This window comes from Lupinus angustifolius, chromosome LG15, assembly GCF_001865875.1.
Source record: "Lupinus angustifolius cultivar Tanjil chromosome LG15, LupAngTanjil_v1.0, whole genome shotgun sequence".
NCBI lineage: Eukaryota > Viridiplantae > Streptophyta > Magnoliopsida > Fabales > Fabaceae > Lupinus > Lupinus angustifolius.
This window is the reverse complement of record NC_032023.1, coordinates 18,860,085-18,876,774: the sequence shown is the minus strand read 5'-3', so window position 1 is coordinate 18,876,774 and position 16,690 is coordinate 18,860,085. Positions and strand designations below refer to the sequence as shown.

General features: G+C 31.7%; 2 protein-coding genes and 1 long non-coding RNA gene across 6 annotated transcripts; 2 read left to right on the top strand and 1 right to left on the bottom strand.

The window, feature by feature from the left end:
* Positions 2,681-8,733, top strand: LOC109328148 (signal peptide peptidase-like). Of its 3 annotated transcripts, none has more exons than XM_019561463.1 (12): positions 2,681-2,830; positions 2,981-3,033; positions 3,737-3,852; positions 3,944-4,095; positions 4,200-4,285; positions 5,318-5,445; positions 5,666-5,716; positions 6,112-6,198; positions 6,300-6,369; positions 7,516-7,652; positions 7,977-8,054; positions 8,492-8,733. In XM_019561463.1, the coding sequence occupies exons 2-12, from the start codon at positions 2,994-2,996 to the stop codon at positions 8,567-8,569; spliced, it is 1,023 nt and encodes a 340-aa protein (XP_019417008.1). In that variant the 5' UTR covers positions 2,681-2,830; positions 2,981-2,993; the 3' UTR covers positions 8,570-8,733. The 3 variants fall into 3 exon arrangements, with proteins under 3 accessions (XP_019417008.1, XP_019417006.1, XP_019417007.1); XM_019561461.1 differs by having other exon boundaries at positions 2,940-3,033; XM_019561462.1 differs by having other exon boundaries at positions 2,681-2,836; positions 2,935-3,033.
* LOC109328151 lies at positions 2,973-3,739 on the bottom strand. Its single transcript, XR_002105401.1, has 2 exons — positions 3,298-3,739; positions 2,973-3,058 (listed from the first exon to the last, which is right to left on the bottom strand). It is a non-coding gene; the product is annotated as an uncharacterized LOC109328151 (long non-coding RNA).
* LOC109327365 lies at positions 10,946-15,732 on the top strand. 2 transcript variants are annotated; one of them, XM_019560478.1, is made up of 13 exons: positions 10,946-11,458; positions 12,250-12,409; positions 12,657-12,857; positions 13,122-13,186; positions 13,472-13,499; positions 13,605-13,684; positions 13,752-13,838; positions 13,932-13,985; positions 14,129-14,350; positions 14,768-14,861; positions 15,054-15,194; positions 15,384-15,488; positions 15,595-15,732. In XM_019560478.1, exons 1-12 carry the CDS (start codon positions 11,246-11,248, stop codon positions 15,458-15,460), a joined length of 1,422 nt encoding a protein of 473 aa, XP_019416023.1. In that variant the 5' UTR covers positions 10,946-11,245; the 3' UTR covers positions 15,461-15,488; positions 15,595-15,732. The 2 variants fall into 2 exon arrangements, with proteins under 2 accessions (XP_019416023.1, XP_019416022.1); XM_019560477.1 differs by having other exon boundaries at positions 15,384-15,732.

The following is a 16,690-nucleotide window of genomic DNA, read 5'->3' as shown; positions in this document are numbered from 1 at the left end:
TCTTTTTAATCCAATTAGCTTTAAGTTTGCATGTTAAAATCCACTTTTTTTTAACATTTACCTACTACAAAAACAATTAAAATCCCAAATATTATTTCCCTTTTCTCTCTCTATAAAATCTCACTCTCATACTGCCATCTTACACCCATAAGTTTGACCCCTAAATGTATAACATATTTCTCAAGAAATAATAAAGAATTCATGTTATCATTATAAATAAAAATATATGAATATATCTCTAGTAACTTGTATATATGAACAGTTTGAGTTATTTAAATATAGTTAATGGCATGTTCAAATTTTCATGTTAATCAAGCATGTAATAAGTCAAGTTTTAACTATTGATAAGTAGTTTGATTCATTTTTATTGGATAACATTTTTATATTAATAGAGATGGCAAAACGGGTCACCCGATTCATTTTGTCCCTATTCGCAAAATTTAAGCAGGTGTAGGCATGTCCATAAATACTTAACAGACAAAATCATATGATTTACCATTTTAAAATAGGCAAATAGGCCGCCTGTGGATTCACTAAAATAACAAAAAACTATTATGTGACATATATATCTTGCACTCAAGGGTAGAAACAGACTAGATAGTTTATTATAGGTCAGAATTTTTTCGTAAACAGGTCAAACTTAAGCTTTTTGAAAAGCCTATTTAGTTTAAAAAGTTAGACTTTAAGTCATCCAAAAAGCCTATTAAGTCTAACAAGTCAGCCTATTTAATTATATTATACGTAATAATGTTCATATTATATAATTTTAATATAAATGATATTATTATATATGTAATTATAATATAAAAATATATAAAAAAGTATAATTTAATTGTTAGAATTATAAGAGTCTAGTTAAAAGTAGGCCTATTAACCTATTTAAATGTGGATTTCAAGATAATGTAATATAATAAGCATTTAGACAAGCTAACAGGTCATACTATATTTTTAAACAGGCCAGGCCTATACTTTGATTTTTTTTTCAAACATGCTAACAGGTTAGGCTCAAACTCCTATATGCTATATAGGTTCGATCTGTTTAAAGGAAATTTTGCCCTGATTTCACCTTTGACTCCACTAATATGGGTTATAAGTAAAAAAATATTAGTATGAGTTATAACTTAAAAACCCATGTTATTTTATACTAATATTTTGTGAGAAGATGCTATAATAAAGAAAAGAAGAATGTTTATTTTTTGTTGTAATAAAGCCAAGAATAAATGTTTGATTCGTTTTATACTAATAGTTTATAACTTATAAATAGATGTCGCAATAAAGCTTCCATATGTTGCAATAGATTCAAGAGGAATTGTGGGAAGAATGAACTGGAAAATTAGAAGTGTGTGAAACTAAGAAGAACTATTATGTCTTTCGGTATTGTTGATGAGGTAGAAGTATTCCGTCTCATGTGAAAACGAACAAGGGGATTTGTGAGAGGAGGAACTATACTAAATGATTGATGAATAAAGTGGACGTCCAAAAGGAAGGGGATAATTCTCTTACTTTTTTTTGTGTCCCTTTTATCCCAATCTAATAGAAATTTGATACATACTTAAAAATAAAAAAACAACATTTTATGTTATTTATTAGGATATGATCGGTTTGGGATATAAAGACATGAAGTTTTGGTGACAGAGGATCCTAGTTCAGCTGAAACACTTACGAGGTCGTGACTAACTATGGGTAAATGGTCTGAGCTTTTAAAAGATTGGGTTAGTTAATACTCCCAGAGCATTCGTGTAGCCCGCTTAAAATGCTTGCAAATGTAGCAAACAAACGAACTAAACAATATAGGCTAATGGGCAAAATGTGATGCACCATTTGCATTTGTTTGTGAGCAATCCAAGCACAGATAATACCCATATTACCATCTCTAACTATCACAAGCAAAAAATTTAAGCATAGCCAGAAACCACATAAGTGACACAACTATTGGGTATGCACAAGTAAATAATTGACGAGTTTATTAGTTTCAACAAATAAGGGAACTTCAAATCACTTTAACAAAATAATAATTATTCAAGACATTATTAAAAATAAAATTAAACTTTAGAAAAAATAATTGACTTTGATTATTATAATACAACATTTTACCAAAAAAAATATTTTTTAAATTATTTGTAGAAAAGAAGGAAAGAAAAGAGATGGTTTCTTATAAAATTTATTTGATATCTTTATTTAGGAAAGGAAAACAATTAACTAAAAATAAGTAACTAGTTGACTAATTTGTTAGTTTCAACAATCAATTAGGAAACTTCAAAGTGGGGGCAAAAAAAGGATTATAACATCTAAAAATAAATAACAAAAAAACAAAATATTTCACTACAGTACTAAATGACATGTAAAATACTCACTGAGCTAGTAGGCTTTTATAGGTATAAATAAAAAAGAGTAGGCATATGTTGTCCCACTTATTCGTGCTACTTTATATGTTAAGAGATATGATTGGACAAAAAAATATTTAATAATTATAATTTTAATTTAAATAATTTTTTTCCAACCAATCAGAGGTAATAATACATGAAATGATATAAAAAGTAGGACAACAGATATACTCGCGATAAAAAGTTAGAAAATATCTAAAATCCTACGTGGCAAGTATAATGTATTTGATTGGGTGAAATACCTCACAGCTACGTGGGTCAGTAAAGTAGAGGCAAAAGGGTTATAACATCGTTCTTTTCTTACATAAAATCGCTTTACCCTCTCTGGTTTTTCTTTGGGGTAATAACTTCAAAGTTAAAACCCTAATCCTAATCCTTCAATTTCTTCGTTCTCTTCATCGCGTTTTTTGATTCACATTTCCTTCAATTTTGTTTTCCGATTCCAGGTTTCTTTATCTCCAAATATTCATTCATTTTTCTTTCTTTTTTTTTCCCGAATTTATCACTGCTTGATTTTCATTTCTTTTTTTTTAATTTCTTGTTTCTTGATCGTAGGTTCGAGTTCGTTAGATCCGCAATTTTGTTTCATTACAAAGATTCTAAGAGAAAATGAAGAACACCGAGCGATTTGCCAATTTGGCCTTAGCAGGTAATTCATCAACATTTATCATTTTCTTGCTTCTATTTATTCTATTAATTGCCAATTATTACTTTAAGAATTATAATGAGGTTTATGCCATTCGGCTTCTATGGAGCACACACACTTCAAAATAGTTACTCTATCTATGTCTGTATTGGTGGACAATTTTGAATACTCTTAATTGTATTTAGAAAAATATATAGTTACATTTTTTTGCACTGTTATAGACGAAAATGTCACAATTATTAGATGTGTAATCATGTTTACATTGACTCGGGCTTACTTTGAAGATAATATTTGTCTCTTTTAATCTTACTTTTAATTTAAGATTCTTGCTTTTATGTTATTGTCTCATTATTATGTCTTGTATAATAGCTATGTCCTGTCCTATCATTTTTAGAATTTTTTGTATCTCATGCCATCGTTGTGATATCAGTGTTTGTGTTGTATCTGTGTTTCCTATAGTACAATGCAGTTGTTATATTCTTAATTTTAGATTAAAATAAAGGTCCTTGAATATTAATGTGCTAAGCTTTGTGCTCAAACATTGCTTTTGAAATTTGGTTTTGAAATCACGTATAGTAGTGTGTTTCTAAGGATTTAATTAATTATTGAGTTTCAATGATTATGCATTGTTTGTTAATGTTAGTGATGGTCAGTGGGTCCCGTTCTTAGATAACTCAATATTAATGGCATTTTTTTCTCATGGCAGGTTTAACCTTAGCACCGCTTGTTGTGAAAGTAGATCCAAATTTAAATGTTATTTTGACGGCTTGCTTGGCTGTGCTTGTGGGCTCTTACCGTTCGGTCAAACCAACCCCACCAACTGTAATTAGTGGCTTTTATGCTAGCTCTCTTTGTTACATTGGTCTTTTCATTGGTGAATACTGATTTCTATATGTTGCATATAATTATGCAGGAGACAATGTCCAGAGAACATGCCATGCGTTTTCCCTTTGTTGGGAGTGCAATGTTATTATCACTTTTCTTGCTCTTTAAGTTTCTGTCTAAGGACTTGGTGAACACTGTATTGACAGCCTACTTCTTTGTACTTGGGATTGTTGCACTTTCGTATGTTCTTTTCTCTATATGTCCAAAGTACTTGATATGTAAACAGATTTTTTTGGGGACATGTTTGCTATTTTAACTCTCATTTGCTCATCCACTGTTTGCAGGGCTACATTGCTACCATCAATCAAACGTTTTCTGCCAGACCATTGGAATGAGAACCCCACAGTCTGGCGTTTTCCGTATTTCAGCTGTAAGTAATGTGCTTCATCCTTACTTTTCCTCACCCTTTCCGACATTTGACAATAGTCTTTCTGAACCATGGTATCAGAAGTTAGCTACTTCTACCTGACAATTATTTAGTCAATGATGACAGTCTTTGGCTAGTATTATCTATAATTTATTACTATTGGTAACTACAACTGGTTTTTTGATGTACCTAATTGAATATCAAAATATTTGATTTTCTTTATTTATTGTTAACAGATATACCGTCTCCATTGAACATGCATATTTTGTGTTTAATATATCTGTTTTGGCCCTGCTTTAGTGATTTTAATTACTAATTTAGAGTTGCTAATGGGGTATTTGTGCCACCATATCCAATTTCCCACAGTGCATTTGTGCTTCAAATATTTTGTACCCATGTTCTGAGCAAATAAGATTGAACTTAATTTTACCCTTATGGAGCATTATACATTTGTCTACTTGGAAGTTAATGGTCTGGTGCTGTTACTTCTCAGCAGTCCTAGCTATTTTGTCCAAAAATTTCATCTCATGAAAAGTATGACTGTATATGTTTTTTTTACTCTCTTTCTGTATACGCAATTATGCATGGGAGGTTGAATGATTATTTATAAAATGCTAACAGATTCAGTTTATTGAATTCCTTTGCCATTACATGAAAGCCAATTCATTTGAGTTTATCTTCCCTTAATTTGTAACACTACCTGGACAGCATTAGCGTCTTTTAGGTTATAATTGCATTCTTACACAATTTTTGAACTTTTTTAGAGAAGGGATGAGAAATGCATCCCAGTGGAATGGTAGTTATTTTCTGTTTTGCTTTAAAATGGTCAGTGAAAATGGTTGTCTGGTTTGATTTCCTTTTTAAGTTCTACAGGACTAGTATATCTGTTATTGGTTTCACTATCTTTATTTATTATCACGATATGATGATCCTTTGTGTTGTTTTGCTACTTTTAGCTTTTTCATTTGATCTAGTTGGCATTATCTTTCTTCTATCATGTGGAATGACATGTTTTCCTGCACCTTTCTTGTGCAGCCCTGGATATTGAGTTTACAAAGTCACAGCTGGTGGCAGCTATTCCTGGGACTTTTTTCTGTGCCTGGTATGCTTTGAAGAAGCATTGGCTGGCAAATAACATGTTAGGTCTTTCTTTCTGTATTCAGGTTTGGCGCTTAACCTGTTTCTATTTGTATGTATCTTTTATATGTATTTTACTTTACTAGTTTGAACCAATACCTTTTAAAACTAAGCTTCTTCCTTAAAGGTTAGGCTTGGAAAAGGAAATTAAAATTATCATGTATGTTATGAACGTTCATGTAACAATGTGAATCATTTTTTTTGTTGACATTAATTGATACGAATGGCCCCCTTTGTTATTTTCAGGGAATTGAAATGCTTTCTCTTGGATCTTTCAAGACTGGCGCTATTCTCTTGGTAGGTATTTTGTTTTCTATAATTGTAATTAATGGTGCTCTAAGCTTCTTTTAAAAGAAATTGTGGTAAGATTTTCAGCATCTTGTTTTTAGGCCAACAACTCTTTTGTTTTAAAGTTTAAACTAAGCCAGGCCACTCCACCTATCCCATTAATTTAAGAAAATTATGACTGACATTTTCACATTTTATTCTCATTAAATACAATAAAGTTTGTCTCCAGCTTGTTATACTTTGTTTTCTCTCTTTTGGTATCTCCAATTCCCTTTGAACTTTGCTTTCAAATTAAGCTCATAAATGGTTATGATTGTAAAGGATATTTTATTCAGGCAGATATTACTCGGTCTTAGTTTCAAAATGTATATGCTTTTTAACTCTTAGATTCATGTGTTTTGCAGGCTGGTCTATTTGTGTATGACATTTTCTGGGTTTTCTTCACTCCTGTGATGGTTAGCGTTGCAAAATCATTTGATGCTCCAATTAAGGTTAAAATCTTAGCTAAATTAAATGCAAATACAGTGATATTATAAAAAAAATTAGCATTTAGTATATTTCTTTCTAATATTACCATTCTAATTTTCTGCAGCTTTTGTTCCCCACATTTAATTCGGCAAGACCATTTTCTATGCTTGGACTTGGTGATATTGTTATCCCTGGTAGGATGACTCTTAGTTGACGTACTAGTTTTTTCTTTTTAACAATTGAATTGTATATTCCTCAGTATATGTCTGCATCACTTCCTATTAAACTATGTTTGAAAGTTTTAGAGAGAATCGGAGAACAAGATGGAATGGAAAAGGGATGAAATCATGTCAGCTTATATGTTAAGGGATTTAGCATTTACTATTGAGTTTAAATTTGCCGTGGGACAAAACCCCCCATCAAATCTGCTAGTCCTGGTGTAGGGATGGAATGGGATATAATGATATATACCCTCGTTCCCTCATTTCATGTTAAGATGTCATGAGTCTATTTTTCATGTTAAGATGTCATGAGTCTATAGTTTCATGTTACCTTGAAAACAACTCAATTTTTAGTTAAAATAGTAAATGGCAAGTTTTAAAGTAAAAGCAATGCTCTTTCCCCACTATTTGAATAGCAACTGAGTGGGAGTTAGGGAGAATAGCTCCCCTCATATTCTTTTACCCAAAGAAGTCTATGAACTGTCAAAGCAAGAAGACTTATTTACTTTTCTATATTTTTCCTCTAATGCCCTCATTAGTCTTCATCCAAAAAATAAAATCTTAGAGATAAATTTAATGGTTAAAATTCTTTGGTGACACAGTCATTCATCATCTAGAACTTCTAATGTCTTCTAGTTTTAGTCAAGAAGCATTGTTTTATGTCTGCTACTTTTTCCATTGTGAAGAACTGCCTTTTCAAGTTAAATTATTTGATTTTGCTTGACTGGTAGATGGTAATTTATGAATTTAAAGTGGGTCTAGAAATATTTCTGCATTTCCGAATTTAAATATTAATTTAAAGTGGCCAGACAGGCTAAGATGATATACATAACTTCATGCACTTGCTGACAAGTTTCTTTCAGTCATATTAGATTATGACTTCAAATTAAAGTTGCAAATAATTTTTTTTGTCTGGTTAACAAGTTGCAATGTACAAATAATTATACTTCCTAGCTTTATGAAGCTTCTTTTATGATTTCAATGTGTCAGATATCGATCTGTATTTGGAAAGAGCAATGTTCTTTTTAAAATGAATAGTTATGCACACATATGTAAAAGTAAAAAAAATTCTCTTGTTTTTGCTTGATTGTTTTATTGATTAGATATTTCACCCTTCAGGTATTTTTGTAGCATTGGCTTTGCGGTTTGACGTTTCTAGAGGAAAACAGCCCCAGTACTTCAAGAGTGCATTTTTCGGATATGCTTTTGGCGTGGTCCTTACTATTGTTGTGATGAACTGGTTTCAAGCTGCACAGGTGACTGATATGTGGTTTCATTTACTTTTTAGAGGGTGAAACTAGGCACAAGGATACAGTTGATTGTCTTGTGACCTGGAGGTCATGATTTCAAATTATGGAAACAACTTCTTTGCTTACGAGGGTAGGGCTGCATGCATATACCCTCCCCAGATCTCACTAGGTGAGAGCCTTGTGCACTGGTTTGTTATGTTTTGGGCAGTCGGGTGTGGGTATTTCAGGCCAAATTTTCTATTAAATTTGGCTGGCTGTGCATATGATGTGGATTTTTGAAGTCAACCTACTATAGTAACATTTTCTTTTTCATTGTATACCTTGTATCAGCCTGCTCTTTTGTATATCGTCCCCTCTGTAATAGGATCTTTGGCTGCTCATTGCATATGGAATGGTGATGTCAAGCAGGTTTGTTTCAATACTTCATTTTTCCAGTTTTCTGTTCTCGTATCAATGTTAATCATCTGTTTTTATGCATCTATTTGGTTTTCAATCATTATTTTTACTGGTATATAATGATTTATATCAAGAGAAGAGTTTAAATTTGATTTATCATTAATGTAAACTTCTATGCTCCATCAGTAAACACTGAAGTACTACATCAGTAATCATATTGCTAAAAAACTTGTGACAGATTTAAAAAAACTAAATTAGTGCAGTACATTGACTTTAATGACTTTTAGCAACAGTTTAAAATGTTCTAGAGGAAGCATAAGATGCATATATGTTGATGAAGAGCTTCTATTGACTACTGTTTTGTAAAGGCAGCTTTTGGTGCCTTATATGCTTGTTGCTATATGTGGTTAAGCCTAGTTCTAACAACCTTTTGCTTTTTATGGACACAGTTATTGGAATTCGATGAGGCAAAGACTGCAAATTCATCTGAAGAAGTTGATGACAAATCTAGTAAAAAGGTTGAATAAAGTTGAAGCGCTCCCAATACAATACTTCTGGGTCACAGAAGAAATACTCTTATTTTGTGGGAACACCATTACTTTTAAAGCTAACTTGTTCAGCAGCACACATCTGTAACAAATTTGTGAGTTGAGGTTAAAGAAAACATTAGTCTTATTTTTCGGATTTGCATCTTGCTTTCATACATATGCAGTTTATTCTCGCTGTAGTATAAATGGTTATACCTTTTTTAAAAGAGAAACAGTAGAATACATCAACAGTGCAAATTAGATACAGAACAGCAATACATGACATGGATACAATACATTTTATACTAAACAATTTTCAACCCTACTGTCATGCTATTATGCTACTCAATCCCATAATCATCTACCTTGCTAACAAAAGCTTCAAACAACCGTCCAATATGGCCGAGACCATTTCACAATTTTCAATCCCCTTCTTAGACTAGAATAGATTTGAATTGGTTAAGGCATTGGTTACTCGTAGTAGCATTATAGGTATGATTTTGGATTCAAGTTCCAATCAAACCAAAATATACTTGCCATAATGTCCAAACCCCAGTCATTCCTATGATCCAGAAAATACTTCCCGGAAGATGAATCCTACTGAAATATGGTAATACCAATTCAAAATGAAGGAATATGCCAATTCCAATTCAATATTTAACCAATTATAGATACTATATGGTAATACAAATTCAAAATGAATTAATATGGTAATTTCCAATTCAATATTTAACCAATTATAGATACTATATGGTAATACAAATTCAAAATGAATTAATATGGTAATTTCAATTCAAAATTTAACTTATAGATTGAGGAAATTATACTGACACCCCTGAGTTTTAGTAAAATTATTCAAACCACTCCCCACTCTTCTACACCTACAGAAACCTCCCATAGTTTTTATACTTTCGTTACACTGGTGCCCTCTGCATAAGAAATAAGTGTATGATATATTGTGTAGACAAGTCCAAATAATATACAAATTAATATATATTTTATTATTTTTGGTTACATAATGCATCAAAATATTGTTTAAATCACTCCTATAATATAGTATAACGAACAAAAAATAATAAAGAATTATTGACTCATATGTTATTTGGATTTGTCTCCACAATATATCATGTTTTACTTAATTGCATTTATCACATTTTTTATTTAAAAGATTACACTTATTTCTTATGCACGAGTGGCCAGTGTAATGAAAATATAAAAATTAGGGGAGATTTGTGTAAGTGTAAAAAATTGAGAGATAATTTGTATAATTTCAATGTAATTTACTCTTATACATATTATGCAATCACATGAGAAGAGATGACTGGGATCACGATATATACTGCACCAAGATAAGGTTTTTATAGAGGAAAACTTATTTACGTTTGATTTTTATGCCTTTTTTTTATCTTGGTGTAATGATAAACACAAAGTCTTTTGATTTAAACTTTATGAGTTCAAATTTTGGAAAAAAAAAAGTTATATACATCTCTCTTCCACAAAAATCATTAGCTGAATTATTGGTCAACTGAGCTTTCATTTTTTTCATCGTTTCTTATGGAAATTGGATCAGAGCAAATAAACCCAGAAGCAAGTTGAAGACAAATGCAAATGGTGTAAGTTTAGGGAAATTTGTAAGAGGAGTTATTCTAATTTTCTCTCTAATATATTTATTTTTAATTTTATTTTATTTAATATGTCCATTTATCCAATACAACAATAATTTATGAATTGAAATTATGATATTTCCTTTTATAAATACTCTTACATTGTAATAAAAGTAATATATATATCATAAAGTAACATTTTATTTATTTATTAATGTGTGGAAGAGGATTTGTAAGAGATTTTATATAATGAAATATCACTAGTTTTGCTGATCCACGGCTCCCTTATCTAAAAGAAACACTTATCCAAGATTTATGAAAATTCTTATGTTGATAAAGACCTAAAGTTGTTTTTTGATAAGTCCCAATTATTTCCCCTTTAATCTGACTATGATAAAATCTTATCTCTTATATGTTTGACAATTCTATTGAAATATAACATCAACTATTATCTCTTAATATAATTTTTTAATTTAATATATAAAACTCCAGCCCAAGATTTTTTCTTTAAGGAAAATTAGTGTAAACCCAAAGAAAAACAACTTTCTCTCTCTTAGATGATATTGTTGTATACATTTAATATGCCACAAATTATGTTACTGCATATACTAATATACTAGTAGATCTGATTGTTCAGAAAAATAATAAATTATTATACGTAGTGATACAACTTATGAACTTATGGTTCAAACAGATGTGTTCCTAGTCTCGTTTTACACGTATGATATGTTGTATTTTTTAAGGTTGTTAAGGAAAATATGAAACGTGAACATGAAACTCTCTTATTATAAATCTGTCGTAACATGCAGATTTTAGAATACATATATATAGATATCTCTCTTTCTAAAATTCACTGCAAAGTTGTTGTGATCAGTACCCATCTTATTTGTTGTTTGTGGTTGTGATTGTTAACCAATATTCTTCATGCCAAAGTAAAGAAAAATTGTAACTTGATCGTTTGTTTTATCTGAAAAAAAGAAGAAGAAAAAAACAACCATCTTTGTTTGAAAACACATGGTTTATCTGTTTTAGTGTGAAGCAGAATCAAGAGAGAAGAAAAAGGAAAATTTTGATGGCTGAGTGGTTGAGAATGAGATGGATATGGATGGTGTTTTTGAGTTTTGCATCAGCTTTGGTGTTTGTTTCAAGTGAAAGAGGTATCATCATGAAAACAGAACAAGTGTCATGGTTTAATGTAACTAGAGAACCTGAACATGCTTTACTCAATAGAGCTATGAATTTCTTATGGCAATCTGGTGAATCTGGTTATATACATGTGTGGCCAGTAAGTTCCTCTTCCTTTTCTTACTTTATTTTGTTTCTCTTTTTTTTTCTTTCCCTTTTGAGCTGGTGATGATTAGTTACATTGGATTTAGTTTGGGGATAGAGATAAGTATAACATAAGCAGATGAGTTCCTTGACTTTTTTTTGGATTCAATGAATGTGTTCATGATTACTTTTTTATTGTCCTTTGAGAGAAAAAGGGAGAACCTTTCAATGCCTTAGCTTTGACTGAAAAGGTGCTTCTGTTGAAATTGTTGACAAATTCTAACAAATAAGAATCAGTGATATATTATAATAAAAGACACAAATTTTTTTGTTGAAGATGTGATGTAAGAGTTATAAGTGTTTCCTAATCACAGCCTCACAGGTCCCAATAATATTATTTAGTGGGTTGAGATCTTTTATGCACTTATTATTCAAAGGCTAATACACTTTTTGCTCACTTTTGAACCAAAGGCACACTCTGTGTCCTACAAATAGGAAGTAATATTAATTTTGGTGTAAAGAATGTTTACAAGTGAATACACTGATAGCAAATACAAACTCCTCTTCAGACTATGCAGTATAAGAATAAAATAAGAACATAACAAGTACAAAAGTATGGTTGTTTACCTTGTCATATCGAGATCATAAATTCAAATCCTAGAAACAATATCTTTGCTTGCAAGAGCAAAACTACATATATCCGATTAGATGGGAGCCTCATGCACACGGAGTAAAATTTTTTTGCTGTTATAAGTGGATATTATATATTATGTAAGGGGAAACTTATATTGGATGTTGGTTATGCAGGATATTGAATTTGGGTGGCAAATTGTTTTAGGTACTTTTGTTGGTTTTTGTGGAGCAGCTTTTGGAAGTGTAGGTGGTGTTGGTGGTGGTGGCATTTTTGTTCCTATGCTTAGCCTCATCATTGGATTTGATCCAAAATCATCCACAGCTATCTCAAAATGTAAGATAAGACACATTTAATATCATCACCATTCTCTAGGAAAAACATCAGAGTGACTTTTCATTATTTCTGAATGGTGGTTCCAATTAACTTTGAGCCTACTTTTGCTAGATAATGTTAGCTTATGCAACTCACAAGAATTTAATATTGTTATCACATTCTTGGACATCAAGTAAATATTGCAACTTCCATGAATGCTATTATCCTATTACCTTTAACTAACTAACTATCTTTCTGTTTGTGTCAGGTATGATTATGGGTGCAGCTGTATCAACTGTTTACTATAACCTTAAGCTAAGGCACCCTACACTGGACATGCCCATAATTGACTATGATTTAGCACTTCTTATTCAACCAATGCTCATGCTTGGAATCAGCATTGGAGTGGCCTTCAATGTTGTATTTCCTGATTGGATGGTCACTATATTGCTTATTGTTCTCTTTTTAGGTAACAATTATCTTGACTAGGACTTCAATGCGCTGAAATCCTCTATAGTATTGGACAGTCCTGTAGTGAGCTTAGATTCTGACATGTGACACTAAAAAAATTTAAGGGTGCAAGTTTTTTATTATTATTTTACGGCCCAAAGTATTTTTATTTTCTCTTCCTCACATTCCAGGAGAGTCCAGTACTAGAGAGAAACTCTACGCGACTTTCAATTTGGCACTATTCTTCTGTTACACACCTCTGATTGGTTTTTATGTTTTGCAGGCACATCGACAAAGGCATTCTTTAAGGGTGTAGAAACATGGAAAAAGGAAACCATAATGAAAAGGGTATCATTTAATTTATCATATGTACTATTTGCACTGCATATTTACAACTTACAAATACAAACAATGTAATGTATTAAATTTACCAACTAGAGAACTTTCTATCTTTAGTTTTTCTGTTTATAAAATCTCAATGATGCAGCTTTTCTGATAAATTTTGTAATGATGAGTTTTTGGAGTTTCATCTGGAGTCAATAACTTTGTGGCAAGCAATAGAAATATTTGTGAATTTTGTGGCTAACACTAGAAAAGTTTGTGAATAACTGAATCTATCTTGTTTCATCTCAGGAGGCTTCTAAGCAACTAGAGACAAATGGTGAGTTCAGAAACTATTGAATGATATGTGCCAATACATATAAACTTGTCCTATATCATTTTTTCCACCCTAATGTCAGAGTGTATGCAACTTTCCTTTTGGTAGGTTCTGGAAATGAAGCAGAATACAAAACTCTTCCTAGTGAACCAAATGGTGGCACCGAAAATGACACCAAAGAAAAACAGGTAACTATTGTCGAGCGAGTTCTTATGGATAAAGTGATTTACATATCAAATAATATGGATTTTTCAGGTGACAATTTTTGAAAATGTATACTGGAAGGAGTTTGGACTTCTTGCATTTGTTTGGATTTCATTCCTTGTACTACAGATTGCTAAGGTTTGCTGTTTCATATCAACTACAAAAGATTAGTTTATACCATGCAAATTATATAACTTGAGATTTGTGACTTATATAATCTTCTATTTACAGCAAAACTATACAACTACTTGTTCAACAGCATATTGGGTACTGAACTTGTTGCAGGTAATTTTGTTCACAAATCTCCTTGCTTTTCTTGAATGCACATGATATGCTATTAGTACTTTTTTTGTTGTTAAAATGTATCTCAATGCCAGTTACTGTGACTATTTAGAAACTGTTTGAAGCATGATTTCCATGTTATGCAGATTCCTATCGCGATTGGAGTAACCGCGTACGAGGCTACTTCCTTGTTCACTGGGCGAAGAGTAATTGCTTCCACCGGAGATCAAGAGAAAGATTTCACAGTTTTCCAGCTTGCTATCTATTGTGTTTTTGGCCTAATAGCTGGAATAGTTGGTGGCTTGTTAGGACTAGGAGGAGGATTTGTTATGGGTCCACTCTTTCTTGAACTAGGAGTTCCACCTCAGGTGAATTTCATATTGCTGTATTATTACAAATTGTTATGCTACACTGAAGGCATAGTATTCATCAAAGGTGCTCCACATGGAAACAATTTTAAGAGTCTTCAAGATATATATGCCAAGAGATGGCAGAAAAACAGAAGGGAAATTTCGCTATTTTATATAAATTCTTGTTAAAAATGGTATATAAATACTAACAAGTTTTGGTAGAAGTGTGAACTTTTGTGTGAAACTATCTGTTACTTAGAAGTTTTTTGCATATGATACTTGATGGGAAAGCTAAGTAGCACCCATACTTTAAAATGATTGTCATTTTGGTATCAATTTATCTATCATACCAGATACTCTAATACAATACATTCATCCATATTACGTGCCCGCTTCGGATTAATCGGATTTAATGTTTTGCTGTCTTATGTGCAGGTATCAAGTGCCACTGCCACTTTTGCAATGACCTTCTCCTCATCCATGTCTGTCATAGAATACTACCTGCTGAAGCGTTTTCCAGTTCCTTATGGTCAGTGCCTGATAACTTATATAACTATCTTTACTCTATAGTCAATACTTTATAGCTTGCATTTCTTATATTTGTTAAATTATGTAACATTACCAAATGAGATAGATTACATTATTATGATGGACTAAGTAATATGATATAGTTAATTACTTAAGTGGCTATAATTAACCCTTGTGTTATGTGATTTCTCAGCTCTTTACTTCACTCTGGTGGCTACTATTGCAGCTGTGGTTGGACAACATATTCTGAGAAGGGTTATCACCCTTTTTGGGAGAGCATCCCTTATCATATTTATTCTAGCATTCACAATATTTATCAGCGCAATCTCTTTAGGTGAGACTCCAATTTCTCTTATTTTATCATAGTTATATAGTTCCCTTACTTAGCCCACTTGTCGCATATCGGGCTCGACTTACTGTATTGTATATCGGGTATTGTATATCTAAATTGGTACTGCGAACCATGTAACTATATATTTGTTTTGGTTTTGGGTTCTGAAATGTTTTTTGTATAATTTTGTAGGGGGAGTTGGCATATCAAATATGGTACACAAGATTCAGAATCAAGAATACATGGGATTTGAAAATATCTGCAAGTAGGAGTCATAGCACGTTTTGGAACATTATTTTGTCTTATTTAAAATGATACATTCAAAGTTCCGTGTCTAATAGCCAAGGTTGCTAATGCTTGTGTCGTGTTGAATTTTGGAATGTGTCATTTATTCCTCTTTAAATTGTTGCTGCCAAGTCCAATTATATTCATTATGTTCAAGCTTTTGTATATTTTATATTTTATTTTATTTGTCAATGAGTTATGTGGTATATAGACTTTGTTTTATTTTGTATTTCAATTTCAATGAGCAATTGGCCTAGATTTTGCTTTTAAAATGTTGGGATTGGAATAAGAGAATTGAAAATCATTATAGAATTTACATTTTTTAATGCAAAGAGCAAATAAAGAACTGACTATGAAATTGTGATTGAAGAGAAGAAGGTTGGTGGCAATAAGAGGATGTTGCCAAACACTATAACAAAAATGTATAACATATTACAAAATAAAACCAGGCCTATAATTTATGGTGCTGCTCTTTCTACAATTTAAGAATTGGGTAAAAAGGTCATTCCAAAAACTAAACTTCACCTTATTAGCCGATAAAGTATCATGTGCTTATCAGCTTATATGCTAAGTGGTAGACATGGCAAAACGGGCCAACTGACCCATTTAGTCCGTGTCCGTAAATGTCCGAAATAATTTAAGCGGATCGCAAATGTCTGCAATAATTTAAGTGGGTCGGACATGCCTGCATTGGCTTAATGGACAAAATTCAATATTCTGTCCGTTCTAAAATGACTTAACGGACTTGTGGGCGGCCCACGAACATTGTTGAATAATTAATTTTTTTTAAAAGTTCATATAATAAATAAAATAAAGTAGTTGAAGATAAAAAAATAACAAAATCTTTTATATTTTTAATGAAGTTGATTAAATCACATTATATTACAATTTTTTAGGAATTAAAAATCACATTACATATTAACTTATTTAAAAATTTCTTATATTTTCCTTAAATATTGTATGTGGGTTGCCCGCATTACCTAATGGAAATGCCAGCGAGTTTGGCGGACAAAACAGGCAAGGTGAAACGGGCAAATGGACAAAATTTGCATGCCCTGCCCGCAAAAAAATGCGGGCTATGCGGACGCGCTCGCGAGCAATGCCCATTTTGCCATCTCTACTCACTACATTGTTGTATCACATGAGTGTGACATTTCCTCTCATTAGTTGGAAAACATATATTTAAGTTTAAAATTTAAGAATAAATATTTTCC

What these genes read in the sequence shown, in the direction of transcription:
- LOC109328148 (XM_019561463.1), top strand. Translation starts at nt 2,994, where the DNA reads ATGAAGAACACCGAGCGATTTGCCAATTTGGCCTTAGCAG. An exon ending in AGACTGGCGCTATTCTCTTG is followed by an intron (nt 5,717 to 6,111) that starts GTAGGTATTTTG and finishes TGTGTTTTGCAG; the next exon opens with GCTGGTCTATTTGTGTATGA. An exon ending in ACTGGTTTCAAGCTGCACAG is followed by an intron (nt 7,653 to 7,976) that starts GTGACTGATATG and finishes ACCTTGTATCAG; the next exon opens with CCTGCTCTTTTGTATATCGT.
- LOC109327365 (XM_019560478.1), top strand. Translation starts at nt 11,246, where the DNA reads ATGGCTGAGTGGTTGAGAATGAGATGGATATGGATGGTGTTTTTGAGT. An exon ending in ATCCACAGCTATCTCAAAAT is followed by an intron (nt 12,410 to 12,656) that starts GTAAGATAAGAC and finishes TGTTTGTGTCAG; the next exon opens with GTATGATTATGGGTGCAGCT. An exon ending in GCGTTTTCCAGTTCCTTATG is followed by an intron (nt 14,862 to 15,053) that starts GTCAGTGCCTGA and finishes GTGATTTCTCAG; the next exon opens with CTCTTTACTTCACTCTGGTG.